Here is a 23,885-nt window from a genome sequence, read left to right on the forward strand (position 1 = left end):
TGCATGGCAAATGAAGCTTGCTTGCTACATGCGGGTCAAAAGGTTGTGAGACTACTTTTACTGTTTACGTGCTTGAGAGAGAACCTATATGGGATAGCACTAGCCTAGCTGGTTGTAACTTTAATGAGCCTTGCAATTATCTTCAAAATTTTTTGCTGAACATGTTTCTTAAATTAATCGGCCTTTTCAGATATTTATTAGAACTCATTTTGTGGCGCTCGTGTTTACCACATCTATCCACGTGTTTTTTTAGACAAAGTCGTCAATTGTGATAAAACCAGACAGTCGATGTTTTGGTTGAACATGTTTAATTGACTTATCAATTTAGACTCGAGTGTGTAGATTGGTGTATTCTGTCATTGCCAACGTTATGGCTGCGTGATTTGAGCTGGCTGACAGAGTGCATTTTAAAACTAAAGAGCATGATTTGTCAGACTTAGACTTTATTAAAATTATAATTAGCTCCAATAATTCAATAGTTGGTTGGTTTTCCCAGCTACATTTTGAAAAGGAAACTTCAACGATATTTTTATGATAGGTTTGATTTGATCATCATGACTGGGTCATCATCATTGGTTTGTACATCTTGGCCAGCGATAAATGTAACCTAGCGCTAATACGCGGCAATTTGTCGTAGCCTCGACCGGTCACAGCGACGGGATGTTGCGCCCGCGCACCTTGTCCGCGCCGGCTTTCGAAATTATATGTATTTTTGCAGTTTCTAGCTCCTAGCTAAGAATATGATCTGGTCTGTGGCACACTACACTGTTTACACTACTAAGTACTAAGTAAAAAACAAGTCATAACCTTACTTTATTATCAGAGGTTTTCCTCACGCCCACACGTACACACGACAGGACATCAGGTTACCCATTTTTGTTGCAATCTCGCCCCTATTACAACTGTACAAGAACCCACAGTGGTTACGTTGACGTGCTGTTGTCTGTACATAGGTAGAGTTCAGAAAAACGTTGATTTTTATTGCTTAATCACAAACAATTGTTTTTAAAACATTTTGCTGTTCAGTGAACGGAATTTCCGACTGATTGAAAATATTTCACACAACACCAGTTATGAGAACAAACGTTACAAGAGTGAAAAGATATTGTTATATCATTAAATCGAAAACTTATGAGAAAATATGTTTTTGTCACAAATGCTGTTTATTGCATTTACTCGTGGCTTGAATAGACAGCAGGAATTGTTCAGTCCAATTGAATTGAGGGCTGTGTTTATAAACAAGGTGATCATAATGAGTTTTATTAATTATCATCTTATAAACAAGCGAGGGAGTTGATGCAATTACCGCACGAGATAGATGGATAAGTACAACACACGTGGAAGGAGTTGAATTAGCTTATTTACTATCCAACCGTAACATAACAGTAGGCGCCGGCGCTGCAGTAGGTCGGCCGCGCTATAATCACCATCCCGACGTGTTTGCTCTCTTAAATGCCTTAAAATACTCAAAATGTACCCGTTATTTTAACTAGCAGCTGTTAGAATCAGTATTAGTGCAGTGACACGAAACGATTAACGACTGTTGGACAGTTACAAGTGTGACGGCCAGTGAAATGAGCATTTTTCCGCAAAATGCTCAAATATCACCGGCGTTCCCATAGGCACAAGTCGCCTGTGCAGTGTTTGCGATGGAGGTTTGTAGTACTTTCTTCAACTCTCTTCGTTTAACTTTGGCATACTACTTACTTCTGTCTTTTCCTAAGTTCCAGGGACCAAATTAAGCCTAGTATCTTCGATTAAAATTGTAAATTACTTTCAAGTCAAGTGTCTGGAGTTCATTTATAATTTATCTTAAATGAGAAGCAGTATTGACTGACTTTACGGCGCTTGTCTAAATCATTACTATCAGAGGTTTAGTTGTACCATGTTTATCCTTTTAGATATTCTATACAACAACAGATAAGAGCACACGAGTCGATCTGTTTACTTAGCACCCAAATGGGTTTTGAGTTTAGGCAACAATATTGATATTAATCAGAAGTAACTCTCTCCTATACTTCACCCAGCGTCCACTCGCTCCATTTCAGTCCAACATCAACGCAAGTCTTGTAATGTCAGCTTGGTATTAAACGTATTTTTTCTGCTTCTGTTTGCAGATCGTCGGGCGACTCAGATGCGGCGAGCACAGCCGCCGTGGAGACGACGTTGGAGCGGCTGCGCGGCACCCGCGGCGCGCTCGAGGAGCTGTGGTCCGACCGCGAGCGCAGGCTTGAGCTCACGCTCCAGCTGAGGCACTTTGAACGCGACGCACTCGAGGTACATACAACATCATTTGTTCATTCAAATCTCCACTACAGAACGAGCCTCTATTACCCAAGGCAAAACAGAGGGATTGGCTTTAGGCCTACACTCCCCACGCCGGCACTCAAGGCGCCTTCGAGGAGGTCTGGTCCGACCGCGAGCGCAGGTTTGAGTTCACCCGCCATCTGACGCACTTTGTACGCGACGTAACCGAGGTAACACTACCACTTCATCGTCAAGTCATTCAGGTTTCCACTGTAGAACGACCCTATTTAAAATGCAAGGAAAGAAGTGTGGTCCCATTCTAGTCTACAGTTACCACAGCGCTGTTTGTCGAATTCCATTTTCATCTTTCCTTCGTGATTAGCCACACTTGCATTGGTTGCGATTCATTAGCATTTAAGTCCTAGATCCTGGTTTCACAGGATCTGTATTACTGATAGGTGGGAAAAATCCTGTACGCGGTACTAAAATTACAACTTACAGTAAATTTTCCCGGACGTCACTTAAATGGGTTATTAAGTACCGTCGTTGTACTTGTTGTTGCACAAGTCATTCTAACGCTTTTAAGTAAAATTGAATTGTAAATTGACTAGAACTTTTATTTATCTATATATATAAAAATGAAACCCGTTTCGCGTTGTCACGGCATCACGTGTGAACGGCTGAACCGATTTCGATAATTCTTTTTTTTTAATGTTTGTGGAAGTCCAAGGATGGTTCTTACGGAAAAAATATTAAGAAAATCTCTACGCTAAGGCGGTACGAAGTTCGCCGGGTCAGCTAGTAGTCTAATAAATCCTTTTAGCGGATTCTTTGACAGCTATAGTACTTCCGAAATAAACCGTAGCTGCTTGTGTATAGTGTAGTCTGAAATAATTTTGTAATCAGCGCAGTTGTTCCAATTACCTCGACGATAATATTTTACTTGGTTGGGAATATTGCTAGCAGCATAGAGTTAAGCTTATGAAACAAAAAAGTTGTGCTAACAAAGAAAGCTGGGTTAATTTCAGTTGCAGCCGCCGTCTTTCGTTTCATGGAAGCAAACATTACAAGTACCCTGTGTAAATACCGCTCCATGAGTTCTACGCAAATAAAAACTGAATATAAAAACAGAGGAAAAGTTAGCCCGTGTGTGCCGATTCTGTTTTTCTCTATCATTATGCAGTGTTCAGAATTACTATGTATTTATGGGACGTGACGGTGGCAACCAAGCATTGCCAATAACCGATAGTCAATACTATAATTAATACCAGTTCATATATGCTAATGTTAGTTTGTGACAATAGAACGATACGGTAAAATGGACACAAAGGAAATAAAAAAATGGAATGGTTAATGGAAATAAACTCTTTTCGTTTTCGAATTATCGCATGCTGTTGTGTAATGATTATGTACTATACCATTTTCTTGATTATGCAATGAAGGCAAGACAATGAATTTTAAGGACATAATACGAGCATACTTCATATTAATGTATGCAATAGTAAAAAGTTTTAATTTCAAAATCGACTGCCCAATTAGGGATGGATTAATAAATAGTAAATTAGATTTTAAACATAGCCGTAGATTGTTCAGCATTTGAAAAGCGTTTCTATTCGTCAGGTGTCCTCGCGCCTTGAGTTGTGGGGCGACGAGCTACAGCGCACGGAGCCGCCGCGCGACCCGCAGCAGGCCGAGCAGGCCCTCGCCGCGCACAACGAGAGCGTGGCCAGGATGCAGCACGCCACCTACCAGGTAACATCACTGGAGTTGGCTGGTGGTTGACGGTCATGAGGGTGGCTTTAGTGTGCCTCGAGCGGCAGCGCACGGAGCCGCCGCGCGACCCGCAGCAGGCCGAGCAGGCGCTCGCCGCGCACAACGAGAGCGTGGCCAGGATGCAGCACGCCACCTACCAGGTAACATCACCGGAGTTGGCTGGTGGTTGACGGTCATGAGGGTGGCTTTAGTGTGCCTCGAGCGGCAGCGCACGGAGCCGCAATATTGTGGTTAACGGGACTTATAAATAAAAAAAGAATGAACTAAACACGATTGGATTGATGATGGTTTGAAGTATTGAAGTTTGGGGAACGATGCGTATTATAGGAATATGTAGTAAGTTTAGTGCCTTAGTTAGACCTTATGGAAATGTTGGTTTATGGTTTTTACTGATCCATAATGATTTTAATTTTACACAAAGATTAAATAATGCAAGTATAATCTCAAATGGGTCAGATTGTTAAGCTGCTGACATAGTTTTCGATAGCACATAGCTATTCCAATTGCACAAAAAGTTTTAAAGAGTAAATTAATTTTTATGAAACGCATTATTTGAGACAGGTAATCTACAATTAATAATCAGAGGAAACCATCAATCACATGGAGTCGTCGAATTGATATTTTCTCGGCTTTTATTAGTGTATCATAATTTAGTTCTTCCGGCCGACACGCACCATAAAGTTTGATAAATACTAACTAATTGTTCAAAATAACGTGTGTTTTCGCCAACTTGAGAAAACACTCTTGTAAGAGTGCTTGTTTAAAAGTACGTACAAGAAAAAACTTAAGACAAAAGTATATTATTAGGTCAATGAATGGTACCGAAAATTGCAATAAGCGTTAGTTCTAATAAAGATGATTGAGTTTTTTTTACTACTTTTTCACATACAACTTAAGCCGATAGTCGTCCCAAAGAAAAAGAATAAAAATTCTGCACACAATACTCTAGAAATCTCTTTAATTATTTATTACAACGATGCATGCAAGATGGTTTGGGATCTGATTTCAGAGCAAAAAATGAGCTTGCTTTTTTGAGGAACGGTGGTCTGTATACGTTCATAAGCATTTCGTTTTTCAGCGTGTGGTTTTGAGGCTACTGACTACTACTGTCTCCAGCCATAGTGTTAACTTTTTTCTCAATAGACAGTTTGACACCATACCCCAATAATTCGAAACCACAACTTTTTTTAAAATACCCTTCATTCTGGTCTTAAAAACTTAATTAATTTTAAATTAACTACGATACGAGTACGATTTTTGGTCGCATTGTAATTGAAAAAAGTAGTTTTACTTGCTTGTAGTGCCATACAAAATCTATGGGAGAGTTTCGTTTTGACAGTTTTGAAAAGTACGTCAATTGACTGGTGGTGTCAACATGTCTATTCGCAGGTGGTGCAACAAGGGCAGGAGTTGGCAGCAGCGATTGCCGAGGCGGCGGATGTGATGGCAACAGGGAGCGCTGACGGCGCGGACCCGGCGCCTCTTGACTCGCAGGCGCGGGTGCAACTGCTGCTAGAATTCCTGCACGACCGCCAGCTAGACTTGGAAGAGCTGGCCGAGGAGCGCCGAGCGCGCTTCGAGCAGTGCGTGCAGCTGGGTAAGCTTGCTGTAATGATTATCATAATATGGCGGCGGGCAGTATGGATGGGGTGGACTGTCAACTAGCATATTTATTTATTTATTTATTTAAGACGTACAAAACAGGCTACGTCCAAAATATGAATTTCAGATACAGTACGATTTTATGGACTAGGTTGTTAAACCGTACTGTAAGGGTAACCCCTTACTATTTACAAAAAACTAAACAGCAGATGTTATTGTAGAGTCCAAAACACGTTCAGAAAAACGTACTTTACGTCAGACAAATAATAATATACCTACAACATTCGTTCGTTCGTTCGTTTCACCCAAATAACATCCAATCCAGCCGTGGAGAACGAACGATTAACAAACCGTAAAATTTGATTTGAAAGTCATGTGTATAGCATACCAGACATTGACATATTTTTGTATTTCTAACACCATGTTATTCCACAGGTCAATTCCAAAAGGACGCAGCCCAAGTGGTCAGCTGGATACGCAACGGCGAGGCCATGCTGGCGGCGTCATTTTCCATCCCTGGCACGCTGGCCGAAGCGGAGCAGCTGAAGCGCGAGCACGACCAGTTCCAGGTGGCCGTGGAGAAGACGCACGCCAGCGCCGTGCAGGTCAAGTACCGCGCGGACGCGCTGCGAGCTGCTAACCACTACGATCCGCATACGATCAGGTGAGCGCGATATAGCGAGACACGATGTATTCCTACTTTTCGCCTGGAACTCGTTATAAGCACTACTATTAATTTTTCCCTATCTATAAAAACCTACCCTTCAAAGTTACAGTAAGATTTATTGGTACCTAGTTTGTGTAGCGCCAGTAAAAACCAGTTCCTATGGTTTTATTTCTGAAACTGACCTAATTTTTTTTATATAGAAGTGTCAAAGATGGTTTGAAGTGTATTCTTTTAACCCCAAAAGGGATATTGGTCTGGAGTGAATAAGAGTTTATTTCTCAAACCAAGTCTCACGTGGTTTCGTCGTCTTTCATCACACCAGCCTCTTGTTCCACAGAGAAATATCCGAAGAAGTGACCGAGCGCTGGCAGCGCCTAGTGACCTGCGCAGAAGAGCGCCACAAGCTAGTGACGGCTTCTCTGAACTTCTACAAGACGGCGGAGCAGGTGTGCTCGGTACTCGACTCGCTGGAGCGCGAGTACCGACGCGACGAAGACTGGTGCGGGTCAGCCGCTGCGCCCGCTACCGACGAGCCGGCGCAGGCGGCGGCCATTGATAAGGCTGCACAGGTATGATATATGAGATACCCTACATACAACACTTTTTATTTCCCTGATAGAAGCTGTTAGTATATTGTTGTAGCTAACTTACTAAGGGCTGATTTTTCAATCGTTGGATAACTTTTAACTAAGTTTGACACATTGACAGATTTAGTATGAGAAATATGTCAAAATGACAAGATTATTCTTCAGTTAAAATTTATCTGACGATTGAAAAATCAGCCCTAAATAAAATACCTACTTTCTGACTCAGATTTAAATGCTATATCGAATTTCCTTCCTTTTAGTTTTTGTCGCTAAATGTCACATCGTATTTCCTTCCATCTTATTGTATTGTTGGACCCTAGTACCCCTTCAATACTTTCTTGTGTACTTAAATGGTATCCACAACCGTTCATATGGGTGTGGAATTACCCAATCTTTCATAGTGATATCTGCAAACACATCTTTCGACTTACTAACCAGATAAACGCCTTGTATAACAGGTGGCCGCACTGATTGTGAAGCACGGCGAGCAGAAGGAGGCCTTCCTGAAGGCCTGTACTCTCGCGCGGCGTACGGCCGAGACCTTCCTGAAGTACGCGGCGCGCTCGGCCCAGGTGCACGGCCAGACGCCCGCCGCCAGCAAGGCGCACCACGAGCAGACGCGCGCCATCCTCGACACGTTGCTGGCGCAGGAGAACAAGGTACGGTGAACAGCACAGACTATATCGCACCTACAAGATCCTACGGCGTTTACGTTGACATGCCGTCGTCTGTACACTACTCACCGCTGTCGAAGGACAGTGTGGACCCAAAGGAATTCCCGGTCCCGTACTAAAACCTCCGCAGTTTCGTCATCTAACCGTGGTCTTGGATCTTCGTGAAAGATACACCACTCAAAACAACCCTTATCAACTCAATGAAGATATGAATGAAACTCAAAATTCGAGTCTGCGAGACTGACCACAGCTCTAGAAATACCCACTAAACGTCAAGTTCTAAATAGTCATGCACATCATAAATGAGTTTGAGACCCGTTGGTCAGTTTCAAAGGTACTCATATGTCATGCGTATAATATTATCCTATAATGTATTAGTCCTCGTGGCCGTGTTGTAACCTTCACCTCGATATTATGTCCTTTAGATATAATGTCAGTTATTTACATGTCATAAATATAGTATGGCCTACACGAGAATGATGATGGCTATCTTTTTGTATCGTTCCTGATTGTAGAATTGAACTAGGTACATCTACCTTATGTTCAAAATATCCTTGTGTCAGATGCTCTGGTTGTGAGCAAATGAATCTCAATTAAACGTTAATACTACGTCATTAGATGCGATACAATCTGATCTATTTTTATGTAAATTAGTTTATTTTTGTCACGACAAGAACGGATGTTTCCGTGTAAAAAATATAGTGATACCATTGTAGTATAAATTCTTCTTTATAGTTTCAGAAACGTAACTTCAATACGTACGAGTTTACGTTTGTCTAGTTGTTTATTTGTTTATAAGCTAACGGACAATTCCAGCTATGTCACATGAAAATATTTATGTTTCGATTACGAAATGCGTTGTCCGTTTTTATTATTAGTCGCATTGTCAATGCCAGTGTCGCGGGGCGGGCGTTAGAGACAATAAGGCTTTTGTTCCGCGAGCGATGGTATCGCAGTATGAGGCTCGCCATCATTCGCGGGGGCGCACCATGGCTCTTGCGCGTCTGCGCGGCTGCCGCGAATATGCTCAGGAGTTTTGTTATGGTGCTCATACAACCGGTACATCCTATTCATAAAAAAAAAACAATTATTATCTTAAATTTTCATAACTGATAATTGTTTTTTAAACAGGTATTGGAGCACTGGACAGTGCGTAAGAAGCGTCTCGAGCAGTGCCAGCAGTTCGCTCTGTTCGAGCGGTCTGCGCGCGCGGCGGTGGAATGGATCCGGGAGACGCAGGAGCGTTGCGGCGCAGCGGCGGCGGCGGCGGCGGCCGGCGTGGCGCGCGAAAGCCGCGAGCGGGTGCGCCTGCTCGCGCAGCTGGCCGACGGGCTCGTGGAGAAGGGACACCCGCACGCCGTGCAAATCAAGGAGTGGGTCGCTGCCGTCGATGCTAGGTCAGTTGCGGACTCACTGTCGCCCGTTTGGTGTAGTGGTTCAAAACGAACTACTATTCCGGAGGTTGCGGGTTCGATTCCCGCACAGTACTAACATTTGTGTGCATGAACATATTTGTTTGTATTGGGCTGGGTGTGTTTTATGTATAATATGTATGTATTTACAAAAAAAAAGTATTTAAGTATGTTTATATCCATTGTCTAGTACCCATAGTACAAGCTTTGCTTAGTTTGGGACTAGAAGCGCAGTGTAAAATGTCCAAGGATATTTATTTATTTATTATTTATTTTATTTTACTGTAAGCCTAGGCGCAGATCGCCGATTTTTAGTTGGCCGATAGTTGTGCCGGGCTGTTGAGCAGTATGGAGATGTATGAAAGTGCGCTCATTACACCGATTTGGTGCCGGCCGATTCCTCATACAAATTAGAATCGGGCCCACTATCGGCCGACAGAAAAACGGTGGTCTGCGCCTAGGCTGAAATAAACAGCGGACAGTGTATCAGTACAATATGTTACTACGTGCCACCAGCCAGTCATGCATGAAGTCTAAATTACTTTCGCTTAGTGTCCCACTTACTATTGGGTATACTGTTTTATGATCCATTTTAATTCATAGGTTAAAATAAACCTAATTTACAACTCATTTACCTTACAGGTAAAACCTAGTCTTCCAGTCAGTTTGTGATAAACACCTGGCTTGTGGACAGTAATTTGATTTTTTACACAAATATACCCATTATTACCCATATCAGGGTTTAACAGATCCTTGTGGGAGAGTTGACAGACCTCTTTCGTTATCATCAGCTTAGAGTGTGCATCTGTTAATCTAGTAGACTCGATACCTATTCGTCTCAATTAATACTTGGACTCAGATTTACTCTCTCTTTAAAGGATTTATTAATGCCTATTTAAATTTCGACCCTGCAAGTGCTGCCTACTTCTATCCAGTTTATTAATTAGTTTTCCAAGTGAAATAAATAATTTTAAGATCACCAAGACAGTGCATATTAAACAGAATAATATCAAAAAGGTCAAAACCAGATAAAACAGTCTAAAAGGTTTTAGATTTGGGTACATCTTTTCTTTGTCAATTTTGCATTTACTACATTTGTCTCCCAAGACTACGCTAATTTCGCAGTCCTTTGTATCGGCGCCGTGGCTTAGCTGGTTAAAGCGCCTGTCTAGTAAACAGGAGATCGGGGGTTCGAATCCCCCCGGGGCCTGTGGCAAAGTTGGTCACTATGTTTTTGTTTTCTGTTATTAAGGTTATTTTGGTATATTTTAAACTTAAAACGTTTTTATTGTTATACTAGGAGACAAAATGCTCGTACCTGCTTTCATTTTTATTTAAAAATAACTTAGTTAAGGAAATAAAAGGCACCAATAAATATATCTTACTACGTTATCCTCCATCAATATTTTAAGCCAGAAAAACGTTTTTTTTATTTGATAGATTTAATTGATTTTCACGTAACAAAGTATAAGTGTGATGATATTTAATTATGACTTCACTCATCAGTACCTCTAGTACGAAAAACTTTCGAGTTCGTTTCGTTTGCGTATTCAAAGTGTCATCGAAAAATTTTGTATGAAAAATTAAACAGCGCCCCCTATATTATAGCCGCCCTAGGGGGCGCTGTTTAATTTTTCATACAAAATTTTTCGATGACACTTTGAATACGCAAACGAAACGAACTCGAAAGTTTTTCGTACTAGAGGTACAGTTTTTGCGAATTGACGAAATGCGCCCAAATGATAATCGTTAATGGGTAGAACCCCCATAATTTTCTTAGGGTTCGGAACAACAATTGATTATTGACGAGAGTTAGACTAATGGTCAACGATTGTTTTGATACTGATTGGCAATTCATTAGAATCATAATTACCGTGTTTTTTAGTACGTAGGGTAATGTTTACGTGTTTTACCCAGATATGCCGAGTTCAGCGGCTCGATGGAAGGCGGCGAGAGCGAGGCGGAGAGCGACTCGGGCGTGGCGCCGTCGCTGGCCTCCTCGCAGTCGGCGGAGAACGAGCGCCAGGAGCCCCAGCCCACAGCCGCTGGCGATGACAAGCGCCGCAGCGCTCGCCGCAAAGAGTGAGTATAACGTAGCAGCTTACTACAGCTTTTTATACATAAAAAAAAAAATACTTGAAGAGAATCAAGCCGAAGATTTTAATTCCTTTCAATTTATTGCTATGATGTAACCAGTACTGAAAGAAATTATACAATAATAAATGTCTACTATCTACTATATAAAAATAAGTCGGGTTTTCCTTCCTGACGCTATAACTCAAGAACGCACGAACCGATTTCCACGATTTTGCATTCGTTGGAAAGGTCTCGGGCTCCGTGAGGTTTATACCAAAGAAAATTCAGGAAAATTTAATAAACGAAATTCCACGCGGGCGAAGCCGCGGGCGGAAATCTAGTTTCTCATAAAAATTATTATGACATTAGACATAAATGAATCGCCTTTCGAATTAAGTATCGATATTGCGAGGCTACTTGCGAATTAGCTCGCTGTTTGATGGACCACGTGTATTCAGCCTGGAAATGTCAATACATGTCTTTGCATTGTGGCATCTTATACAGGATGTTGATTGCAATCCTCGCCATATTTATTTAGGTGATCTATTATGACTTATACAAAACGCATTATCTACCAAAAAAATACAAACGAAAGTAGAATTTTTAGCGAATATTTTCCGTGCGACATCACCTGTGATGTGGCTCGCAATACTGCAATACGTTTACAATGCGGCACCTATCGAACTACGCGGATCGCTCGCTTATCATGTTGGATAGCCTACTGAAGGAAGCCACGTAAAGTAGGTAGTAAATAGGTATTTTTCTTTGACTAACTAAAGTATAAAGTTCGTTTTAAAACTTCGAAGTCATTTTTTTACTGATTCGTGATCAGAATAAGCTACTTAATCAACTCTCTAAATATGGCGAGCATTGAAATCAACACTCTGTATAAAGCCTACAGGTACGCCCACGTAATTATGTTGCTGTCGCGCTCGCACACCCACTGCGGGCGCGCGTCGCACAGTCGCGAAAGCAATATAATTACGCGCGAGCGATAAGGATGGGTAGCTTGGGGTCATTGGACGGGATTCTACGTGCTCACGGACCAGGCTTTAGTTGTAGTAAGTGAGAGAAAGTGTGCATTATTATGATGTACTAACCGTTATTGCGTCCTGCAGGTTCATAATGGCGGAGCTGCTGCAGACGGAGCGCGCCTACGTGAAGGACCTGGAGACCTGCATCACGTGCTACCTGCGTGAGATGCGCACGGACCCCGGCGCCGTGCCCGCGCCGCTACAGGGGAAGGTACGCATATTAGGAGATTATATGTTCTTAACTTTAACTTGGATCATCCTACTAGTATACATGTGAAAGTTTGGATGTATAGATGTTTGTTACTCTTTCAGGCAAAAACTACTGAACGATTTTGATGAAACTTTACAGTATTATTGTTTACTAGCTTTCCGCCTGCGTGGAATTTTGTCTGTCACCTAAAAACTTTATCGCGCGCGTCTCTGTTTCGTTAACCGGGATAAAAACTATCCTATGTCCTTTTCAGGGCCTCAAACTATCTCTATGTTGAACTTCATCAAAATCGGTTCAGTAGTTTAGGTGTGAAAGCGAGACAGACAGTTACTTTCACAGTTACAATATTAGTATAGATTAACGCCGTGTAACGCTGTGCGTTCGATTTGCTGCTTCACTTAAGCAAGCATCGTTTGTGAATACGGGCGTATGTTCTTAACTTGTAACATGTGACATAATTTAATGGCCACCGTGTATTCAAATCACCTGCTTCAGGTGTACAATTTCCATTGAGGCAAAACATGCTTGTTCTAAGTCCGTCGTCAACATTGAAATAATTAGAACTCAATATCCGAGCAAGAGGTTCTCAGTATTCTTGGATGAAGTCTTTGGCTGTGAACATGATTCAGTTTAAGTTTATTCCACTAGATGGCTCTTAAAATTATCACTTCACGGGATTTATTGCAACAATATCTATTTTAACGGTAAATAATATTTACCCTCCCGACGTTTCGGCTCGGTTGCACGAGTCATGGTCGCGGGCAGACTGAAGAGATGCGGCGTCGTCTGCTCCGGCGCGATGAGTTTTCTTCACCCACCCGCATTTGCACAATATTTTCGTCAGTGGTACAGTCAGTCCGACAAACCACACTAACAGTAAATCCCGTGAAGTGATAATTTTATAGTAAAAAATGCAACATAATAGTTTAAAATATTATAGATGGCTCTTGCTGTCATTCAAGAACCACCTGGCCACCGTTTCTTGTGAAATCCCCCAAGGATTTCCACAAAGACCGGTCCTACGCCGCTCGCATCCAGGCACCTCCCACGACCTTCACCAGATCGTCGGTCCACATAGTGGGGAGGTCTGCCCTGAGATTCGCGGTATTCTTACTTCCGAAATACCACAGTGTCTCAAGACAAAAGTGTTTGATCAGTGTGTGTTGCCAGTGATGGTATACGGATCTGAGACGTGGTCGCTTACTATGGGCCTCATAAGAAGGCTCAAGGTCACCCAAAGGGCGATGGAGCGTGCTATGCTCGGAGAATTTTGTTGGATTTACCAGAATTCTAGTAATACATGTAGGAATTGAAACCCAGGTTGTATTTCTTCAGCTTTATTTGTATTTACTCCAGGATAAACCACAAAAATAGGACCGTCTTAGAACCGTCTTAAGGCGATTACATGGCCGAACGACCTTGAGCATTAGAGCGAGACANCCTTAATACTAATCGTCTTCTGTTTAAATCCCGTCGTTCTTACTTCCTCACTCATTCATTCCGTCTCACTCACTCCCTTGCGTTCCGTTTCACACTCCCACATACATACGAGGTATTTTTCCGTGTACGTTTCTTCGTTACTTATATGCGTTGTAGGAAATAATATCCAAATCTGACGTCACGAACAGGAGGAGCTGATATTCGGCAACATCGAGGAGATCCACCGCTTCCACGAGCGCGTGTTCCTGCGCGAGCTGGACAAGTACGAGTCCATGCCGGAGGACGTGGGCCATTGCTTCGTGACGTGGGCGCGCGAGTTCGACATGTACGTCGCGTATTGCCGCAACAAGCCCGACAGCAACGCGGCCGTCGTGCAGTACGCGGGCGACTACTTCGACAGGTAAGATAATTAATAAGATAATGTAGTATTACTAGCGGCCGCCCCCGACTTCTTACGCGCGTTTTACCCCCTTAGGCCCAGAACAGACTTCGGATTATCTCAAGTAGTCCATAAATGAGGTCTCAGTAAAGCACCACAACTTAACTGAGACTCAAGGGGTGGGAAGGGGCATCATCTATCATCCTTCCTTATATCATTTATTTAACTCAAGTCTCATCCCACTTGGTCCCAGTTTATAACACGTCTCACTTGAAACATGAAAATGGTACAAATCAAGTCGGCTTCGACGAATATTGCCAACATCAAAAACGAAGAAGGAACTATTGCCACAACTCCCGTTCACTCCCGGGCCTTCTGTCTAATACGCGCTCCGATGTGCATCTCTCGACGCCTGTGCTTCGTGTTTCACTGTGGAGCTCAACTGATTTGAACAAACGCGTTTACACGTCTTACTCTTTAGAGAGATAGTAGAGTTATCTCATTATTTAGTTAACACCATACACAATCTGGAATACGAAGTAACGACCTTCTACTGACTTAAGGCTGCATAGGTCGTAACCCCATATCATATCTTATCTTTTTACAACTTTTCATTAGCTACCAAGGTATAGATAATATCACTGACTTACTTTAAAATATAGAATACAGAAATACCTGGTGAGGTGATGTTTCACCTCACTTTCACTTACACTAGAAATTAGTCTAAGCACTCTTCATTTATTATGTCCAAAGAATGGACATTATTTCACTTAATGAAATTAATGTTATCATTATTTTGTTTGTTCATTCATGATTCCTTACCACTATTATCCCCGTTATCCTTAGTCATTTTATTAAAATGTTGATTTTATTTTACTATAAAATCAATGAAGAAGCTTATTTGTTAAATCTTTCAATGTGAAATGTGAATCAATCAATGCATCTACATCATCTTCAAAACATTTTTGGACCTCTAGTCATCTTCTTCTTGTCGTGTCATGTTTAAGTTAAAGATTTAGATTATTGTTTGTTGTTATTGTTATGTACAATATAAGTGGTGATTGTATTTGTAAATGGCATTACATTGCGCATATCTATTGGTTATCTAGAAATGGTAATTTGTGAACATACATTCTTATTGAGTCGCCTTCGCTCGTTACGGAGTCATTACGATAACGCGCGTTAGCAGGTTCCCGAGTAATATTTTTATCGAGGCTTAAAACAGACGGGACGATTACTTACTTAGCTGTCTTTACATTCGAGTGCAGTGCAGCTCTGGACTTGACTGTGTTATGTTTGTCAAAGTGATTTTTGTATAAATGGTGCGTGTGTTCGTGCAGGGTACAACGTAAGAAGAAGTTGGAACATCCTCTGGCGGCGTACCTAATAAAGCCCGTGCAAAGGATAACCAAATACCAGCTGCTGTTGAAGGACCTTCAGGCCTGCTGCGCCGAGGGACAGGGCGAAATCAAGGTCAGTGGACTTACATAACTTCTGCATCTAATTCTCGATAACAGGATATCACGTGCCTATTATCTACAATTATGACAACAGAAACTTAGTAAAATGTTCTATATTTTTGCAAACGAAAATCCACATTAGGCACAGACAACGAATCTCATTACGAATATTAATTTAGAATCACTTAAAATCCTATTCTTCAGTTCGTTAAAAAAATGTTTTGATCTTCTAAAAGTTGTTCGATTTTGCGTCACTTCTCGTGGCAACTATACACCTGGGTATACAGTGAAAGAATTCCGGAAATGAATAGATTTTCCTAAGACAGCGTATCCTAAGATTTTACAGCAGCGTGCAGCGTTGAAAGTGTCACTGGGTCTTGGAAAAAATACCAATGGCACTTGTGTCTTTAAAAGGATATTATATTAAAATGGCTAAAATGTCAATAAACCTCACTCCACCACAATAAAATCCAACTCTAAGAGTTATCTCGCCAAAAATCTACGATTGTAATATACTAAATTGATTTTTGTAACATTATGCTGTCAGTAGAAATATGGTATAGTTTTGTAGTCATTTCACTCATTTTTCTTTCATTATTTTCTTTATCTCATGCGTTGTAGGTCTTTATCGCGTGTCTCGTGGAAATATATTATCACAAAGACATTTCTTCTCCGGATAAAACATATTATATGAGTTTCTCGCACAACTACATTACTTTTATCCGGACAAAAAATAATTAAAAATCTTTCACTCTTAAAATAAAACTTCGTGATTATAAATGTGACTTGAATTAAGATAGCTTTCCGCGGTGTCTGCTTATTTAACTTTTGCACGGCATCTCGTTAACGTAGCAAGAACCTCTTCACTCAAAACTTGTATTTGCTCAAAAGGTTCGCTCTGTGCGTATTGAACGTAGAACGAGCGCTTTTTTATTTGCCACCACCGTCGCCTGATTAAAAGTTTCTTACAGCCTCGGATACATTTTCTCGTAAACTTTATAATATTTTTTGCAAATCAATGTAATGAGACATCGACGATTTTTTATGATTGCAAGTGTTTTAACAATGGAAAGGATTTTCCTCAGTACATTTGAAACAACATTTGACAGCTTATCGCTGTGTAGAAGTTAGGCTCAGAGATTAGTCAGCCAGATAAGATAAAGATGGCTACGATGTAAAATTGAAGAGACTACGGATTGGAATAGTTACATCACAGTAAATTATTAAAAAGGCTCGGCGATGAAAAGTTATTAAGTGATATATGTCGTTGGAATAAACATTTTCTATGTTCCGCAGCTACATAAAGGTTGGATACAAGACTTTTTAATTATACCAGTGCCAGGATCATGTGCTAAATAAGTTCAATAAGTGCAACCGTGATGTTTGTTGATAACCAAACCTACACTTTGGTTTCTTAATAACTAACTGCGTACCTATAGTAAAGTTATTGCTCTTTAATAATTATATGTAGGTATCATTTAAGTTATACGTACAGATTGTATAACTTTTACTATTATATTCTTCTCGTGCTTGACATACGGAAAATGTCGACAAGTTTATTTTATTTTATTACAATGATAAAAACGCATTGATTACAAATTGATTAAATGATTATTACAAATCGAGATTTTTATCGCTGGTAATCGATGTTCAAAGATATAACTGCGGATGCATATTTATTAAAAAATAAACATATGTACACGAAATAGAATCGTAAAGTAATATTATGTGTAGTAAACAGTTACCATGTCATGTCGTTAGATTAGTATTTACTACACTTTTATCATTCCTAACGATGTTTAATAATGGCGGAAATAAATACGATTTACATGTACATATTTATTTTGGTCACAAACAATTTATGCACCATTTATGTTGGATCTATTGGCTATTTTATTTAACATTTAGTTCACTTGGTTGTAATGAACAATAAATTTAGTTCAATATTTTCCTCGTGAGTCACGAGCCCGGCCCCTGCGCCACAACTCCGGGATTACGAATGTCGAACGGTTCATTACGCGAGTGCTCAGTGGCTAGAAAAATTGCTAAATATGTAATGGTGCTCAAAAGTAGTGATTTGATAGAGGTGATGATGTTGAGGTACCTCTCGAGCGTGCGCGGCAATCGAATTGGTCCACAAATCGGCCTCAGCCACGATGTATGTAGCGTATTACAATAATAACATTATATTTAAATTGCAATGTCTATCAGAATGTGTGTCATTAAATATCCAGGAATTCTGTGCCTTGATTGTGCAAAACTTTTGTTTTTGAATAGACATTCCTCTTATTGTAACATTTTATGTTAAAACTCTTGTTTGTTATTAATTAATTGCATTTTCACTGATGCGAACATTGAGTGTTATTAGGGTTTTCTTTGATCATGTTGTAACCTCTTATTCTTATAATGACTACGTTATACTCCTGTTTGATGTTTCTTTCAAAATGTTATTGATTTGTAAGACGAAGTTTGTTTACGGGTAACATACTAATGTATATTTGTAAACAAAATCACTTATTAGCTTTTTAATATGACAAATAATATTGGTTCTTGCTATCTTGTACTATTAATACAATACAAAGATTTCAATGTTTAGTCATCAAACCTTGAAAACAAAATGGCGTTGATATTTTATAATGTTATGAAAGGACCATTGTATTCAGTTTACTCAGTATGAGAAATACCGAAAGCATTACGATTAGAAAATATGTTCCTTCCGTTTGTGTGGAGCTGAATGTTTCTCGCATTCCTCCCCACTCGAGGACCACGTGAGCGTAAACGTAGCTCTTCTACAAGTGGTATATTTGCTCGCTTTAGAAATTCACGTAAAGGAATCGTTTTGTTACCTGTTTCCAGCGACTCGACCTTTAACAGTATTTTCTTTATGCTTTCAAATCGTTTGGCTCTTTTATTACTAAACCTAATGATGTCTTCTGAAAATATCTGAAAAAAATCACATATTTACGATACCTCATTTTTAAATCATTAATATCAGGGGTGGTGAAAATTTGCAATCATATTGTGAGTATAATAAGGTTATCGACGTTCTCGTTTTATCAATATTCCCATGTCACATTTTAAGCTTCCCCAGTCTGTCGCCGCATCGCAGCTTAAATTAATAATGAGCGATTGTGCTGCCCGCGATATTTTAAACGAGGGTTCGCAATACGAAATATTGTAATACGTTTCTACCGCATTATAGGGATTTGTTAAATGTCGCTCAAAACTAAGAATCGAAACTGTTTGGGGCTTAGTACAAAAAAGTTCCATACTAAATGTCAGTTGAAAAAAGAAAAGTTTTGTTTTGATTTGTGGTTCACGATATTTTTTCGCCCAGCAAGCGAAAGGTCGTGGGTTCAATTTCAGTTCGCGGATTCCCCGCCTTAGGCAGTTAGATTTTTCAACCTATTTATAATTATTACAAAACACCTTACAATTAGACTCATCAATACGTTCACCTACAGGACGGTCTGGAGGTTATGTTATCGGTGCCCAAGAAGGCAAACGATGCAATGCACCTGTCGCTTCTGGAAGGCTGCGACGTGCCCACGGACAGCCTGGGCGAGGTGGTCCTCCAGGACTCGTTCCACGTGTGGGACCTGCGCCAGATCATCAAGAAGGGCCGCGAGCGGAGGGTGTTCCTCTTCGACCTTCATCTGCTGCTCGCCAAAGAAGTCAAAGACTCGCACGGCAAAGCGAAATACATTTACAAGACAAAATTCATGGTGAGTTTATCACACTGTTGTTAAATTTTTGTGTCTTTTGTTGTCTTGTTAGACATTATCGTCGGTGTATAACAACATTGCTTGTGAATGTAATTGTTTCTTTTGCGAATTTAAATGTATGTGTGAGAGTATTGTTTTTAAAATATCTTCTATAGTGGCATAGCTGAAATCTCGAACGGAACATCACAGTTAGTTATGTTTTTGTTGTGAATAGACATCAGAGTTGGGCGTGACGGAGCACATAGAAGGGGATGAGTGCAAGTTCTCTGTGTGGACGGGTCGGCAGCCCATGGCGAGCGACTGCCGCATCGTGCTCAAGGCGCCCTCGCTCGAGGTCAAGCAGACCTGGGTGCGACGCCTGAGGGAAGTGATCCAGGTAAGAATCCTGCCATATCACGCGCAAAACCACAAATCTTTACTCGAGATTTTATTGTTGTGTTTCTCACCATAACTTCTTCAGTCATATCAATCAATACATGTATTACTTGAGTGGATAATTAAAGGTACTTTATGTCTGTTCGCAATAGGAAACGTACTTCAGTGTAGCCCTACAACAAACGCCGCGCAGCCCTGCCCGCGTGCGGCCGACTAGTTCGCAGCGATCGAGCAGGTAAATGTAAAATGTGTCTAGGTAAACCCAGCCATGTTTTGAGGAAAAAACAATGTTTACATTTAAGCGTCAATTACCGTTAAAAACGTAGAATATACATAGCTCATCAAGAGTTTATCTATGACGTCAAGTACAAGTGTATTTCAGTACTACACAAAGCTTTGTTGCATGTGTCATTGATGTCACAATATTGATTGACGTTACAATTTGATGAATTCGTCGTCTAGACAACTTTTAAATTAGTAAAACTCAATTTAAAATTATTTACTTCGCGATAATTCTAAACATAATACTTATTTTTCCATATGAGCCAATTATAAAATGTATTATGCAGCTTTCAGCTGAGAGTAAAAACAATTTACTGCATAGTTACTGAAAAACTTGCTCTCGATCCACTAAGTAACGGTATAAAAGCAATTAAGAAAATAATTAACTCAGTTTTCTTTAACCGACTGCCTCTGAAAGAGTCGATCGGCGCTGCTCAGGTTAAGAAAAGAAGCCATGTCGTATATAAATAGTCGATTATTCTGAATACTTAGCGATCACGGTTTCGTGTTCCAATTAGCGTCTTTTCCGGGGCCTTGCTCAATAAATACGTTTATTATACTCGACGAGGTTGTGTTTCAATATTATGAATATTTTTTCATAACAACAATAGGTAATGATGAAAAGTATTATAGCAAGCGTGTTTTGTCACAGGGACTTGGACGACACTCTACTAGATGACACTACAGACCGCAACTCGCTGGCATCCTTCGGAAGCGGAAACACCACCGACTCAGATAAGGTCAGTCTAGTTTCGTAAGAATTCTAAAATTATTCCCAGGGTTTACGTTCCTGACATTTCGTTTCGTAACAGTACTCGAGGAATAATTTTCCGTGTCGGTACTTTTGTTATTTTCCTTTACTTGATTTCCAGGAGTTATGAAAATTGGTAATCTTACACTGCCATCTCGTTGCCTTCAACTATTTAACTAATTATCTTCTTAGCAACACTTTTATTATCAACCAATTAGTTTTGCAGTTAACATTAGATGAAATTTCCTCACATTCGTTTAGGAATTTATGATAATACACGCACACGTCTGCTAAAACTAAAGCGATGACATTCTTTTATCTCTATTCTGTACAAAAAATGCTATAAAATAGACTGAACGTAATTATTTATTATTTGAAACGAATATTGGAACTTCAAATCATAACACGTTAAATAAATAAATCTTCGAAACAATGTTATGCAAAACATCTAACATCTGCATTGCTCGCATCGACATAAAATTCGATTGATAGTAACAATTTGAGTTGGATTGTACAGTAACGCACAGATTCCTATCGATATAATAATGTGGCTCGTGCCATTATTTACCTATCATTCGATTCTCTGACAAACAGTCTGCGCTCGTTTTCAGAGAAACAATGCGCGGGCCGACGCGTTGTTTGTCGTTTTAGTGAGCTCGCTCCACTGAATAATAACAGTATCGCTGAACACTAAACGCTTTATTCCGTCGTGTGATGGAAGGCTATTTGACTACTTCAAAATAATGCAGGAACAACTGATTTCAGCTTTTATAGAGTATCCTAGCAGTATTTCGAAACACCTGTGACTAGTGTGTATAAAAATGTGTATTAATTTAATGAGAAACTGTTATTGAAAATATCATTAAGCAGAAAACAATCCAACGCGAAAGATATTATTTTTAACACACACATAGTCCGTAATTGCTTACCTATACAACGGCAATATATGCTTATTGAAATAAAACAGTGAATCTGAAACAATAATCCCTACGCTTTTGTAACGAAAGTGGTATATTCAATGTTACCCTCCCCTTTACGTGCGAAAAGCGTATCTGTCCATATTGAGCCAGTGCTGTTGTCCTTTGTGCCATTCATCTCTGTTGATTCGATCGCATCGATTGTTTTCCTGTGGTGGCTTTTGTGTCGCAAAACGTATTGTACACAGTTACTGATGCTATTGCACCTAATGGGAGCGACTCAACGGTATCTTGACTCAATTTAGCTACGAGAATACTATCGGCAGTTACAATGCGATTCTAATACTGACTGACTCTACAATGTTATTGTGTTTTATTATCTTTCTGGATTTTCAGTGATAATCATGAGCACAGACGAGCATCTTAAATTTTATGTGTCCCAAGTTTTGGTAAGATTGCATCAATTGTTGAAAATGTCGTTCGAGATATAATCACTAGTCATACGTATTTTATGACACATTCGGGAAATTTTCCAATTGATAATACACTGTACGTTTTATTGTACAATCTTACAAAGACTTTATTTGTTTGACGATTCGATCCTGTGAAGTAGTTGGAGAGTTGCCTAACACCAATATTGTAACTAAAGCTTTTCACGGTCATGTTCGGGTAAGTTTACCATTTCGCAATAACTGTAGAGGATTAGAACGGAGCGAGTAAATGCGTTGGGGTTGATGAGTGAATGTGATGTATGTACATTGTATATGCGTATTTTTACGCATGTGCGTATTAATGCGCGGCCTGCAATCAGAGTGGGATAACTTTCGGGGCTTTGCACCCTAATAAAAGTGCTCTCACAACAGTTATTAATTAGCGCAGGCCGGACCCATCCAATAAAATTGCGACGTACAAACGGGGAAAAAGGAACGGGTTTAACTGAAGACGATCTTTCTCGGATAATACCTGTCGTATTTATCCTGTTACCCCAACAATAATGAAATCCCTTTGCTACTCACCTACTACAACTTTTGTTAAGAAAGGTTTATTGAAACATTGATATTTTGTTTTACTGCTTCTAAATTATGTATGTAATTAGGTAAGTTGTAAAAATGTTACGGACGTAAAACCTGATTCTTTAGTCCTAACAGGTACCTAACAAAATATTTACTAACTTCTTTATAGATATAAATAAGTTAGTAAAGTATGTTAGGTACCTGTCTACATAGCTCAAATGCCAGTTTTCGCGGATAAATGCAAGGGAATCGACTAGTCTTTATAACTTCATCCTCCTGCTTAGAATACTTCTACATTTTGCACAGCGTAATACTATTTACCGGTACAATAATTTCTGTCATCGTGTGCTACATCTACTTAGTGTTAAGTCGACTTAAACTTGAACATCGACTATGGTGACGCTATTTCGTTGTAATTAATTTAAGTAGTGCTCAAACTGCAAACTCGGAGGCAAGGTGTTAAGGTGTTGCTAGTTGATCTTTGCTCCTTGTTTTTGACAATGGCAGGTGTAAGTTCTGTTGCGAGTTAAAATCTCAGGGAATGGACTATTCGTATCCTAAAAAAGAACAAAGCAAGAGGATGCACCGCAATGAACACAATAATGCACTAAGAATTAGAAGAGCTTTATTATTTAGTGGCTCGCGGCTTTGCTCAGTTGATAATAGTGTAGTGTGTATCCATTAATGCGCTGACAACGGGGATGTACGGATTGAGGTGATCCTGTTTGGGGAGTGCTATTAAATTATTCCACATGTAGTATTTGGGTTGGATCAAATTCCCTTCTGACCCACTGCACTACCAAACCACACTACCAGTAGTGTCGTGGGGAATATTTTTTCCCTTCTGCACTACCAAGCCAGTAGTGTAGTGCTGAGCTTAAGGCAGGTACTCTATACGGCTTGCTAATGGACGTAGTTCAATCTGCAATATTGTGTAAATAATCAACACCGTGTATACGAGCATTATTTAATTGTAATATTAAAATAACACAGCGCAGTGTTTCAACTAACCAAACCCGTTACAAGATCAACATCTCAAAGTATGAATTATTGGTCTTTTCCAGTTTCAGGCAATGCTTCTAAACGCCATGTTTTTCGCAAATTATTTGCATATTTGTTGCCAGTTTCTTGTGGAGTTAGAGAGAATAGAAAATAGGTCACAAAACCGAAATTCAACAATGATATTAGGCGATGTAGTGATTTATTGTCGTCAACCAAATTAATTCATCGTCCTTTACAATTTGCCACTCTACCGTTATA

The 23,885-nt window shown here is 40.0% G+C and overlaps 2 protein-coding genes and 1 non-coding gene across 3 annotated transcripts in view; all 3 read left to right on the top strand.

Moving 5' to 3' along the window:
- The window catches only part of LOC114361051 (triple functional domain protein-like), a gene marked incomplete at its 3' end in the record, with an annotated part of 52,140 nt that extends 48,141 nt beyond the window's left edge, over positions 1-3,999 (top strand). The window contains exons 15-16 of the mRNA XM_028315966.1: positions 2,118-2,277; positions 3,868-3,999. Of these exons, the coding sequence (XP_028171767.1) occupies positions 2,118-2,277; positions 3,868-3,999 (292 nt within the window). The remainder of the gene's footprint in view (positions 1-2,117; positions 2,278-3,867) is intronic.
- Position 4,000: 1 nt separating this feature from the next.
- Positions 4,001-23,885, top strand: part of LOC114361064 (kalirin-like) — a 92,015-nt gene continuing 72,130 nt past the window's right edge. The window contains exons 1-14 of the mRNA XM_028315983.1: positions 4,001-4,160; positions 5,410-5,617; positions 6,058-6,286; positions 6,627-6,858; positions 7,335-7,535; positions 8,682-8,947; positions 10,880-11,044; positions 12,157-12,283; positions 13,912-14,123; positions 15,443-15,575; positions 19,027-19,287; positions 19,502-19,663; positions 19,815-19,897; positions 20,597-20,684. Of these exons, the coding sequence (XP_028171784.1) occupies positions 4,035-4,160; positions 5,410-5,617; positions 6,058-6,286; positions 6,627-6,858; positions 7,335-7,535; positions 8,682-8,947; positions 10,880-11,044; positions 12,157-12,283; positions 13,912-14,123; positions 15,443-15,575; positions 19,027-19,287; positions 19,502-19,663; positions 19,815-19,897; positions 20,597-20,684 (2,493 nt within the window). The 5' untranslated portion in view covers positions 4,001-4,034. The remainder of the gene's footprint in view (positions 4,161-5,409; positions 5,618-6,057; positions 6,287-6,626; positions 6,859-7,334; positions 7,536-8,681; positions 8,948-10,879; positions 11,045-12,156; positions 12,284-13,911; positions 14,124-15,442; positions 15,576-19,026; positions 19,288-19,501; positions 19,664-19,814; positions 19,898-20,596; positions 20,685-23,885) is intronic.
- On the top strand, positions 10,099-10,172 carry TRNAT-AGU (transfer RNA threonine (anticodon AGU)). The gene has a single exon. It is a non-coding gene; the product is annotated as a tRNA-Thr (tRNA).

The sequence above is a fragment of the Ostrinia furnacalis genome, unplaced genomic scaffold, assembly GCF_004193835.3.
Source record: "Ostrinia furnacalis isolate ACB-3 unplaced genomic scaffold, ASM419383v2 OfSCF5400, whole genome shotgun sequence".
Lineage (NCBI taxonomy): Eukaryota > Metazoa > Arthropoda > Insecta > Lepidoptera > Crambidae > Ostrinia > Ostrinia furnacalis.